General features: G+C 41.9%; 2 protein-coding genes across 5 annotated transcripts; both read left to right on the plus strand.

The window, feature by feature from the left end:
• Positions 1-279: 279 nt before the first annotated feature.
• LOC100284677 (uncharacterized) lies at positions 280-6,323 on the plus strand. Of its 4 annotated transcripts, none has more exons than XM_035967794.1 (9): positions 280-435; positions 519-626; positions 859-897; positions 1,306-1,524; positions 2,061-2,148; positions 4,966-5,005; positions 5,156-5,202; positions 5,427-5,547; positions 5,866-6,314. In XM_035967794.1, the coding sequence occupies exons 3-9, from the start codon at positions 872-874 to the stop codon at positions 6,024-6,026; spliced, it is 702 nt and encodes a 233-aa protein (XP_035823687.1). In that variant the 5' UTR covers positions 280-435; positions 519-626; positions 859-871; the 3' UTR covers positions 6,027-6,314. The 4 variants fall into 4 exon arrangements, with proteins under 4 accessions (XP_035823687.1, NP_001151044.1, NP_001399991.1 ...); NM_001157572.2 differs by having other exon boundaries at positions 292-435; positions 1,309-1,524; positions 5,866-6,323; NM_001413062.1 differs by lacking the exon at positions 519-626 and having other exon boundaries at positions 292-435; positions 5,866-6,323.
• A 2,346-nt stretch (positions 6,324-8,669) lies between these two features.
• On the plus strand, positions 8,670-11,676 carry LOC103631821 (Intron maturase type II family protein). Its single transcript, XM_008653562.3, has one exon. The coding sequence runs from the start codon at positions 8,762-8,764 to the stop codon at positions 10,880-10,882; it is 2,121 nt and encodes a 706-aa protein (XP_008651784.1). The 5' UTR covers positions 8,670-8,761; the 3' UTR covers positions 10,883-11,676.
• Positions 11,677-12,446: the final 770 nt, after the last annotated feature.

A 12,446-nucleotide genomic window follows, 5' to 3' on the forward strand; every position in this document is an offset into this window, starting at 1 on the left:
ATTTATCATTCCACCACTTTCCAGAATTCATAAGGTAGAGGATGAGAAATGATTTTATATATCAGTACAATTTGTTTCCACTCTATAACTTATAGAACACCCTTCCCCTCACTTCTCTATAATAAAAATATAATACATAAATTTTTCGATATCTTGCTAATAATAATATACAAATATATTTTATATAAAATTAAATTAACTTAATTGATATGGCCTAAATTGTTTATTAGAATAGAATTTAATTCAAGGATTGAAACGTTGCGTGAATTGAATCATTTTTGACCATTTCAACCTAATTGCAATCCGCGTAAACGTAGCTTTCTCTCAGTTCAGACGCTTCACCATCGGAAAGGCCACAGCTAGGGTTCGATACTTCGATCCCCACTCCATCTCCACCGAAGACCGTCGCGTCGCTCCGCCACCGAAGCAGCTCAAGTGAGTCCTCTACCTCGCCCTCATCCATCTCCCATCTTCCTCGCCCTCTTCCCTATGTGCTGTACCGATGCCGACGCGCACAGGGACTGGCTCGGGTGGGGCTGCGACTGTCGCGCGGTTGGATCCGAGGCTATGGAGCAGTGAGCTCCGTAGTTGACGGCCACCTCAATCTCCTTGGTGAATCTGTATAGGTCTGGCCACCTGCTGCTCGCCTCCGTGACGTGCACTGTTGTGGACCCTGGCAACTTTGCTCTGCTGTTCATGGGGGTGGTGTTTGGTGTGGGCATGCGCACGAGGAATGGGAATCAAAATTTACTTGGTCGTCAATTTGATTTTCACGAATAAGAAGGGTTCAAGCATCTCATATTACATCACCAATCAGTTTATCAATTGACATCTCTAACCTTTTTTCTGTCTATACAGATTTCTCTATAAGATGAGCTGGAGATTTCCTCTCTTCGGGTATGGTGATATTATTGAAATCAATCTAGGCTGTTGTCACTATCTATGTTTTATAAGCCCTGGCATCTCATCTATCTGCTTAAATTAGTTAGGCTTTACCTATTCCTGATTTCCTATATGCATTTGGTACATGTTTTCTTTGGAACCTTCTACTTCAAATAAGTTGTGCAATCACAAGACCATGGTGCTTAGTTTTAGTTTTTTTCTCCTTGTACACCCTCACAGTCCAAAAGTTCTTTGGTCAATATAAGAGAATTGTACCTAATTTCTATGTGTCATTTTCCTGTGGATGCATCTTAACAGTTATACTGAATGTTTAAGGATGCCATATAAGAAATTATGCCTCAGAAGTTCTGAAAATTTTGCTCTCTTGGTTATTGCTATTGGCTCTGCTGAATGCGCTCATAGCAGCTCTCAGCAGCAGCAAGCAGATCCAAGTTTCCAGGACATCCCTACGCAGTCTTGGTACCCTCCCTCGGTGGTAGGTTCCTCTTCACGTCCATCCACCCCTACCTCTTCTAGTGCTAGTCTACACCAAAGAGCTTCAGATAGTCCGCAGTCTTCATCCCGTGGGCAACCATCTCCTGCTGAGGCTGCAGGGATAATTGCCCGTTTGAAGGATAAGAGGTTAGCACACAGTCTTATTCCCTCTAGTGATTTATCTCTGGCTTTCTTGCATACAAGATTGTCTCCTCTATCACATATTTATTATGTTGCATTGAAATACTTTCTCATCCTTTACTATGAAGCGCATGCTCTTAGGGTTATCCCCAAACTGGGACATTTACCAAAACTGTCTCCAGATCTATAACATACGACTTCTCTAATTTGGATACCTTAACACTATACTAGGGCAACCATTATGTTATGGATTGGCATCTCATATCTGTGAACGGCTTGTAGGGTGATTGTAAGGGTAATAAAAGTATAGATGATCTGGTCATCTAGAAAATGGCATTTGGTGTAGGTTGGAGAACTAGTTGATAAATGTTGTATAATTTTGGATTGACCATTTATGCATGGCTGATTCTTTGTGCTGTGTTTGCTAATTCTCTTTGTTGACAGCATATGTATTTGCACAATATTAATTTTCCGGATGATGCATCATTTGGCTGGAGTTGACAACCTTGTTATATCATGCTATTTTAATATTTTTTATGCAGTATTGAGGAGTTACAAAGGCTATTGAAAGACAGAGAGGCATATAATGCATTCTTTAACTCACTTGATCAAGTGAAAACCCAGAACAATGTAAGCTCTGTTGCACGACCACTTTTTATATTTGTGATGCTGAGTTCACCAGAGGATGCTAAAGTCCTTTCCGCAACATAACCCACATTTTTATGGCCTGTTTAGAATGGAATGAAAAACACAGGAAAGGAAAAAACTATAGGAATAGGAAATGGGTGTAGTGGCAAAACAGAGTTTTAGTGTTTTTTCCTATGATTATTGATGTTGGTTTTTCTGTCAGTGCTGATGATCTTGTTCTTATTGTGCACACATCAACTTGTGGACAGACTCTTCTTTTTATTGATGATATAACCCTCAGTATATTGCCTTTGTGAAGGCATGTCTGAGTTTCTTATATCTAATCTTGGCTCTTTTTGTTATTTTCTTGGGATTGAGGTCTCCACGTTTGAGGGCTTCTATTTGTCTCAAGTACATTTAGGGTTTTCTTGATCGTTATTCTCTTAGACTCCCATGGAGCTCAATGTTCATCTTTGTGCCACTGATGGTGAGCCTCTTGTTGATCCTACCCGGTATCGTCACATAGTCGGGAGTCTTGTTTATATTGGTGTCACTTGTCCTAATATTTCTTATTCTGTGAATATCTTAGTCAGTTTATTTTGGCCCCACTTAGCTCTACTATAGTCACTTGCTTCGCTATGTTATCTTTGTGGGACTATGTGTTCTTTGTTCTTTCCAAGCACAAGTTCTTTACAGCTCCAGGCCTACTGTGGTGCTACTTGTGCTAGTGATCCCTCTGATCGTCGATCTCTTTCTGCATTTTGTGTTTTTCTTGGTGGCTCCATTGTTTTCAGATCGTCTGATCAATGCCACTGGGCGATCAACTGATTAGTCGCAATTAGGCGACGATCAGGGCGATTAGTCGCTCCTGATCGACTCTAATCGTCCACCTGGTCGTCCTGTGTATTTCTAGGACATATATATATATATATATATATATATATATATATATATATATATATATATATATATATATATATATATATATATATATATATATATATATATATATATATATATATATATATATATATAGTATAGAGACTTGCTCAAGACAAGCACAAGTATAGAGTGTAGACAAGGTAGCAGTATGAATAGTCCAAAACAACAGTATGAATAGTCCAAAACAGCAGTACAACACCAGCAACAAGTCTGTCACCACCATGCATATCTGCGACGTCAAATCGAGTGTCAAGACAGGAGCTCTGAAGTCTGAAACTCTGAACTGAAGTCTAAACCGAACAACAAAATGAGAAAAGATTGGGAGACTTCAGACATATACCTTCAGACGAGGTGCTCATCTCCAGTCCCTGTGTGTCTGCGCCGCCAGTGTAGAGAGAAGGGTGTTGGAGGGAGAGAGAAGGGTGAAGGGAGCCACCAATCCTAGAAGAAAAGCAGTTGTCCTGGGCTCCTGGCCTCCAGGTACATGTAACTGTCTGCAGGTATTCCAGGGAAGACGAAGAGACGGGGGGATCTAGGGGGGCTAGCTATATTAATTATGGGCCATTCAAACAGACTGTTGGACTACTCTGACCCTGATTAATTATCGCAACTGATCGCTAACCAGACAATTAATTGTTCCATATCGTCGACTAATCGGACGATATGGATAATCAGCTTACCTGATCGAATCGAACACCTTGATCGAGCTAAGAGTACCGATCAGCCCGACTAATCGCGATTAGTCGGACGATCTGAAAACAATGGGTGGCTCTCTTATTGCTTGGAATACTAAGGAGACATAAGTTTCTCGTTCGAGTACAACGGCCGAGTTGAGTGATATGGCTCTTGTGTTGGCAGAAATAACTTGTTTACGGTGGTTGGCCTAGTGCCCTCATATTGATTATGAATGTTATTCATAATACAATCCACCACTGACTTCTAACTGGCAAGGGCAGGTCCTCAACGTCGTTCCATTTGAGAAGGTCCATTTTACACTCGCTTAGGCACTTGATCCGCATTGAAGCTGGAAAAAGAGAACTCGAGATAGGCTATGCGGTGTCATTGCAGCGGTGCAAATCTTGCTTCGGTGCTGGTGGAAAAGACACAATTGTTTCTTTGAGCTTCCTTTATCTCTGTTTTCTCTTTCACGGGCATGTCACCTTGGGCATCCGTGAAAACTTTTTGGGTCGGACCAGATGTTTTTTTGTTTCTGCATTCTGCGAAGGGAAGCAAGTTTTTTCTTAAAGAACGGTGAGATACATCGCTCCAATTTAGACGACACCTGACGTCAACAAAACATAGGAATTGCTTTCTTCTGGAATCTGGAATTCTTTGAAATCCTACAAACCAAGCGGCGCCTAAGATTGTCTCCTCATCTATTATTATTGTTGAGGTTCCTTTGGATTTTGAACTTCTAAATTAGTTTTTTTTTGGGTTCAGTGGTTCCAATATTATTGTGATTCTTAAGAGTGTTTCCTCGTCTATATTGGATATCCTCACCAGTTGGATATTCTCACAACACTGGTTATGGATACAGTTTTGAAACCTTCTTGATTAGTTAATGATGTCAGAGTTCCAATGCTACTATTTTTGTTCATTATTTCTTCTTTACAGTCTTCTAGAGTACAAAATCCTTGAAAGCTTACATATTGTCAATCCTCTTGTGGGCTAAGTTTTAAGTTTTTAGCACATGTTTCATCTTTTCTCTGGTACCTCATCCATGTGTTGGTGGTTGTTTTGCAAGTATTTATTTTGTGACGTGGCTGCTGTTTATCTGGTTTAGTGTTTTTTCTCTCAATGCCTCATCTCTGGCGTACCCGTATAGGAAATTACTGAAGTCTTGTATTTGCTGACTGTGACCTCTTTCTTAATGTTCAGGTGCGTGATGAGCTTAAAAAAGAGACATTGCAACTTGCAAGTGAGTTATACGTTCTGTTTGTCTAAATTTAAATGATGTTTGAATTGGTTCCAAAAAATAATGGTGCTTCAAAAGTACCCTTTGATTTACAGAACTTAAAATAATATATATGTAACATATTGTTACTCTCTTTGGTGTTGTAAACTACAGGGGAAAATTTAGAAAAGGAGCAGCGGATTTTGGAACTTAGGAATCAGGTGCCGCACTGTCACCTTTATGTCATGAAGAAAGATAACAAACATTGTGGTTCTGTTATTCATTATTAAACCAAATGATCATGCATAATTTATAAAATATATAATACCATGAAATGACAACCTTGTAATACTGTTACTGCAAAGCTTTCTTCTGATTTTGTTCTTATGTTTTTGGCGTTTTATTTCTTTGCTGAAATTTCATTTGCATTTATAATTTTGTGCAGTGCACAATAATTAGAACCACGGAACTGGCTGCTGCTCAAGACCGCCTAACTGATTTGGAGAGGCAAAAGGATGATATTATGAGGTCCTATTCCCCTGCCGCACTGCTCAACAAGCTCCAAAGTAAATATTCTGAACAATAACATCTTGACGGCCTGTTTGGAACGCTAAAATTTCCATTCTTCCTGCATTTTTCCTGTGAAGTTCCTGTGTTTCTTTCTTACCAGTTGCATACTTGTATTTGAGTTTGGTTATTTTCTGATTCAGAATCGGATACAATGTACATTACATGTCAATGTTCAGGCATAATGATCATGCTAGCCTTTCGAACTTTTTCAATACCGGTTCAAAACAACAACAACAAAAAGTAATATGTAATTCCAAGTATTTGAATTTGTAAGGTGTTTGTCACACAAACTAAACATATTGTTGTTTCCTCAGCATCAATGGCAAAGTTGGATGAGGAGTCCGAGGAGCTGCACCAGAAGTTCCTGGAGAAGGACATCGACCTTCCAACCTTTGTGCAGAAGTACAAGAAGCTCCGCACGGCTTACCACAAGCAGGCGTTGCTCCATCTCGCCGGCCAGACATCACTCCGCTGACATCCGGCCAGGCGTCATGGCAACTTTGTTGTATTTCTGCTCGCCTGTTCTTGTTCTACACTATGCTTGGCCCTGTTTTACGAGTGCAGCCTCTTGTAGGGATTTGCCGAACATCAGCGGATATTGCATGTATAGTTTTATGTCTTGCAAAAACGTCTTATGTACTCTGTCCTGGTGTAGTGGTGTTTACGTATCTAGTGTCCAAGTTGGGATTCATTTGTGGTAACTAAACACTTTGCCTATTTTGTTCAATTCGATGATAATAAAGCTTTTGTACGTTTGTGTACACATCCGTTCAGTGTTTTGACCGGAGCACACTGAAACAAATCAAACGTCACACTGAAACAAATCAGACTCCATCCAAATCCAACCCATCTGTAGTGGCAACGTATCGTGTGCTCGCTCAAACCGGTACCGTACTCATATGCGCATATTAAATCTCGGCCATCTATCTCCCATCCAACGACAGCCGGTAATTTTGCAGAGAACTCCTCCCACCATCCTTGGCTGGCGTGGAAAGTTTTACATCTAGCTCCCTCCACCGTTTGGTTCAGGCGCAAATGGGCCAGGAGCAGCTCGCCGCCACCGTCCAGAGTTGCAAATGGATGCCCCCATAAATATTCAAGGATCTGTGCCTTATTACTGCTGAAAATAGCATTGTGCTCATATTTACAAAATACCTGAACATGCCTAAACATCCTGAACATATATATGAAGGCAATCGTGATTCACAATCCTGTGCATATATCCTGAACAGGGGACAATGCTGAACAGCCTGAAAATCCTGAACATCCTGAACAGTCTGAATAATGGTAAAAGAGCAGATTCTGAATAACTGAACGGTTTGATCGGAGAAGATGAGTTTTATCAGGTGAGACAAGTGTGTGATTATGCTGCTCAACCATTGAAGAGATATAATACTTCTTATCTGTACCCAGCTTAACATAAATATGTGCATCACATCCGCATCTTGACTCGGCAATGTTCTTCTGTTTCTTAGTGGGTACATCTGTTGTGTTCTTCCTCTTGAAACCATTTCTTGAACACAAATACCGCTTGTTCACAATTTGACCATTAAGAGACAAATTTTGGGAACCAACCCGAACTGAAAATCCGCCTTCTCTCGCATATGCTTTGTAGAACTCTTCCACATCATCCGTAGAATCAAATGACATCCCAACAACAGGCTTCGTTTCATCCGCACATATAGGTTTGAAATACGAATACTGCAATGTAAGACGAGGGTTGGTTATTGTCATAACTATATAGTATTATTGTGCATGCCAAAATAATGAACAAAAGTGTTCTCAGCTAACCATTGGGGGAATATATGAAGTCTTTGTTGGTGTACTTAAACTGTGAGAAGATGAATCAACTGATGTAACATGTGGTTCATCTAACCAAACATCAAATGAGAGGCGACGAGCTGCCAAATTGTTCATCTCCTTCGAAACTTGGCCTCCCTAGTCATGAACGACCAAAATGAGAGGTCACAATGTCTTCCTGCCACAGTGTGAGAGAGGTGGAGAAGGGGCATTGCTACCTGCGCTTGGTCGGCGACGCTAACCTGCAGCCGGTCGGTGGTGGCGGCGATCTGCGCCCAGGTAGAGGCAGCCACCTACGCCAGGCCGGTGGTGGCGTCCTGCACTAGGACGGCGCCAGGGACATCATCTGTTGGTGTGTCCATGGTGTGATCGTGGGCGGCGCTTCGTTGCCTGTGTCCAGTTCGATAGGCAAAGGAAGAAGAATCACGCTGCCTACTAGCTGAAGCGTCCAGGGGGTTTTCGCGAAAATTGCACAGGGAGGTGGGGAGAGGTGGAAGGAGTATTTCGCAAAATTGGCTGTTGCCATCGGATGTGTAATGGACGCTCTAGATTTAATATGCGCATGTGAGTACGGTATCGGTTTGAGCACACGATATGTTGCCATCTGTAGTAGTTCCCGTGACGCGAAGCGTGTTTTCTTTACGAAAGAACGCAAGTGAATCATATTTAGAAAATCAAACCCACCGTATTGCGTATGTCCAGATTATTCATATGGATATTTAAAACACTGTTTTACACTATATATTATACTATATATTATATTATTTACAAAATAAAGTTTGAAATATAAATTCGCAGAGTAAAGTTTGAAAGATAGATATAATGGGTAAGCAGAACAAATCAAGGAGATGTACACGACAAGCGCTAGCGAGCTAAGGCTATTCATAATAGTAGTTTTATGATGGTTTTATGCATATTTAATAGTGTGCCACATTAATATTTTATATGACATGAAATAATATTTAAGATAAATAAGTTTAATTTGATGAAATTGATTTTTATAAATAAGTTTAATTTGATGAAATTGATTTTTATAGGGATAAAATCATGTCAACCCGTTTACAAGGTCTTAAAAATCGTGTGAAACTCATTGAAAGTGATTTGTTTCATCTTCATATATTTTACTGATTTTTATTGGCTGTTTAGTTACAACATTTAATTAATATGTTAGTCTATAAAATAGTGAAGTAAAATTTTACATTGAGAGACTTAGTTTCATGACACTCTTAATAATATAACAGTGTTGGAAAGAGTGATATGAAATGATCATTGTGATTAGCCTAGACAAACCGACCCCCCACCACCGCCACCCCCGCGGTCGGCTGTGCCGCTGTGCGAGTGCGATCCATTCACTCTACCTGACTACCCACCACCAATTCGTCCAAATTCCCCAACGTCACCTCCCGCGCCATGCCGCCGCGCGCGGTGCTCCGCCGCCTTCTCCCCACCAACCCTCACCACTCCGCTGCTCGCCACGCTCCGCGTCAGGCGCCTCCTCCGCCTTCAGCGATCGACGAGGGACCCCTTCCCGACCCGTATGCGCTCCTCGTTCACGACCCCATCGACCTGCTCTCATCCCTGTGGCGCCGCGCGTTCGCGCACCCGCTCCCCTCCCCCTTCCCCAACCTCTCCGGCTATGCCTCCCGCCTCGATCTTTGGCTCCTCTCCTACCAGCGTGCCTGCGCCCATGCCACGGGCACCTTCCCGCCACGCCACGCCGTCCCGCTCCCCACTCTTCATTCGCTCCTCCGCCTTCGCGCCTCCGCGCTCCGCCGCCACCCCGCCTTCCCCTGGGGCGCATCCACGCACCTCCTCCTCCGTTCCCCCGCCGACAAGCCCTCCACCGTCCCCATCTCCCGCCGCAAGCTCGAAGCCCGGTTCGCGGACGCGCCGCCGCCGTTCCAGGACCGCGTCGTCCAGGAGCTCCTCCTCTTCCTCCTTGAACCAGTCCTCGAGCCGCGCTTCTCCCCTAAATCTCATGCCTTCCGCCCCGGCCGCGGGCCCCACAGCGCCATCCGCTCTGTTCGGTCTCGCTTTGCCGCCTACCTCTGGTTCGTCTCCGCCGACCTCACGGCGGTGGTCGACGGGCTCTCGCCGGACACCATCCTGTCATGCGTCCAGAAGGCCGTCTCCGACCGTAAGGTGCTGTCGTTACTCAAGTCCGCGCTCACCGCTCCTGTCAGGCCTGGGTCTGTACCGCCAATGGAGAAGGACCTCGATGGGCTGACCAAGAAGAGGCTGAAAAGGAAGGTGCTCAGGAAGAGCAGGAAGAAGAAGGTGCTTAACGAGAATGAGCCTAAGCCTGACCCATATTGGTTGAGGATGTTCTTTGGGTTTGCTCCAGAGCAGGCACGCCACGTGCCAAATTATGGACATTGCGGGATAATCAGTCCTTTGCTTGCCAATGTGTGCCTTAACGAATTGGATTGGTGGATGGAGGAGAAAATTAACCAGTACTTTTGCCCATCCAAGCATGATTCAATTTGGAAGGAGGTAGGTGATGATGGGTGCCACAATCCCGCTTGGCCTGAGTTCGTCCCATCAGCTGGGAAGGAGAAGACAAGAAAAATGGATTTCCTTCGATTTGGTTCCCATGTCTTAATTGGGATCAGGGGGCCGAGGGAGGATGCAGTTGACATAAGGAGACAACTGATGGAGTTTTGTGAGAGAACATTTGGTTTAAGGCCAGAGAATTCGATGGTGGAAATTGAGCATATCACAAGGGGGATTGAATTCTTGGATCATGTGATCACGCGCAGGGTCATCTACCCAACCTTACGATATACTGCCAGTGGAGGGAACATTGTCAGCGAGAAGGGTGTCGGAACACTGTTGTCTGTAACAGCGAGCCTGCAGAGGTGCATAAGGCATTTCAGGAAGCTTGAGCTTGTAAAGGGGGACAGGGATCCTGAGCCATTGCCGTGCTCACCGATGCTGTACTCTGGGCAGGCGCACACTAATTCCCAGATGAACAAGTTTCTTGAGACAATGGCTGATTGGTACAGGTATGCAGATAACCGGAAGAAGATTGTAGGGTTCTGTGCTTATGTCATAAGGAGCTCACTAGCAAAGCTCTACGCGGCAAGGTATAGACTGAAGTCTCGAGCTAAGGTCTACAAGATTGCTTCACGGGATCTTAGCCGTCCTTTGAGAGAAAGCACAAGGAATGATGCACCAGAATACTCTGATCTTTTGAGGATGGGGCTAGTTGATGTTATTGAAGGTGTACAATTTGCGCGCATGTCATCGATTCCAACGTGCGACTACACACCTTTCCCTAGGAACTGGGTGCCACACCATGAACTTATATTGCTTGAGTATATTAAGCTGCAAGATCCAAAGTTCTTTTGTGAACTTCACAAGACTATCAAACGTCAGGAAATAAGTTCACCGCAGGATGATGTATCAAAGATGGTGTGGTATTATAAAGTCCACGGTGTTTATGATGACAAAAGATCCTTAGTTGGCGCCAAGGAATTGAGAAATGATGAAATTATCAATGGGAACAAGCAACTTCTATTGGATACATAGTTCCGAGTCCTATGTTCCCAATTGTTTATAGAACTATTGATATGTGCTATTTCAATGGGCATCAAGAAGATGTTTCTCCTGTGATTCAAGGGTATCCATGATCTTTTGACAGATCGCCCCAGTTCTCGTTATTTTTAGAAAATAATCACGGGTATCCATGGACAGCATATCATCTATTCAGGCACTCAGGAGCCAGGATTACTCAACTTTTAATGTTTACACAAGCATTTCACCTATTATCAAGGTAAACTCTTTTGTTGTCGTAATTCAGGGTTCCATGCTAACTTTTTAAGTGTTCTGCTCGTAACAGCGGAGCATTACTGTTTCCCAGTTGTTAGCAGAACTAGAATACAGAAATACAGGCAGTATTAAAGTGCTGACTTGTGAAACTTCCCAGATGCCACATGTTTAGCATTATGCCAATTCCCACATGTTTAGCTTTGTTAAATAACAGGCGTTTTACTTTGCATGCTTACTCTATCAATGTGTACTTTTTCTTCTCTTGTCCTCCAAATTGTTGAAAATTTTGAGGTACTGAAGTAGTAGTAGTAAATTCCAAGCTTTCATATTCATTATCAGTTCAAATATTAGATGTAGGGGTGTACCACACTGCAATCATGCAAGTTCTGTGTGTACGGGCATAAACTAGACATTGAATTTTCCTGTAATCCTTTTCTTTTGTTTTTGTTTGGTTTTTCTTTTGTTTGCGTTTGTGTCCCCGTTGTAAAGGTTTTTATTCTTTTTCTCTCTAATATAAAGATGTGCAGCTCTCATGTGTGTTAGAGATAAAAAAATTTCCTTCCTAATTTATGTTCTTAAATAAGCATTAGTTTTCTAAGCCTGTGAAAACTCTAAGAACTCTGTAGTGCTTAGTATCTTTCCTTCTTTGGACCTTGAAGCTTCTAAACTGCCCATTCTTGTTGATGTACAACTTATGCTATCGAAAGCTAAATTAGAGGGTGTTTGGAACTGCTCCACTCTACCAATTCTAGCTCTGACCCACCAACTCCACCATGCAGTGGCTCTACTCTAGAGTTTTACAATATTTTGATGTGTTTAGCTTGTAACCCAACTTTAGCTCTAGGAAATTGAGATTGTGTTGGAAAATGCCTCACAAGCAGTGACGGATCTAGGATTTTACTATAGGGTGTGTCATCTAAAGTTATATATATATATATATATATATATATATATATATATATATATATATATATATATATATATATATATATATATATAATCAGATTACACAACAAATTTTAAATTTCAACGTTAAGTTAAAAACATAAACAATAAGTCTTAAATTTTGAAGATAAGCTAAAACTATTCATAAATTATAATAGAAATATATGAAAAAGTCATACTGATAGTTTATATGACTTTTTGGCTGAGACCTTCTAAGAGATATAACCAATATCTTAATTATGTTATATTCATCCACTTAAAAACATAATTCATCCACTTAAAAAACATAATACCAAACAATTAAATAAATTATACTTGTAAGGATAAATCTTCAGTTCTCACATGTGATTATACAAACAGTTATATAATATATATCGAG

Source organism: Zea mays, chromosome 1 (genome assembly GCF_902167145.1).
Source record: "Zea mays cultivar B73 chromosome 1, Zm-B73-REFERENCE-NAM-5.0, whole genome shotgun sequence".
Taxonomy (NCBI): Eukaryota; Viridiplantae; Streptophyta; class Magnoliopsida; order Poales; family Poaceae; genus Zea; species Zea mays.

What these genes read in the sequence shown, in the direction of transcription:
- LOC100284677 (XM_035967794.1), top strand. Translation starts at nt 872, where the DNA reads ATGAGCTGGAGATTTCCTCTCTTCGG. An exon ending in AGAGACATTGCAACTTGCAA is followed by an intron (nt 5,006 to 5,155) that starts GTGAGTTATACG and finishes TGTAAACTACAG; the next exon opens with GGGAAAATTTAGAAAAGGAG. An exon ending in ACTGCTCAACAAGCTCCAAA is followed by an intron (nt 5,548 to 5,865) that starts GTAAATATTCTG and finishes TTGTTTCCTCAG; the next exon opens with CATCAATGGCAAAGTTGGAT.
- LOC103631821 (XM_008653562.3), top strand. Translation starts at nt 8,762, where the DNA reads ATGCCGCCGCGCGCGGTGCTCCGCCGCCTTCTCCCCACCAACCCTCAC.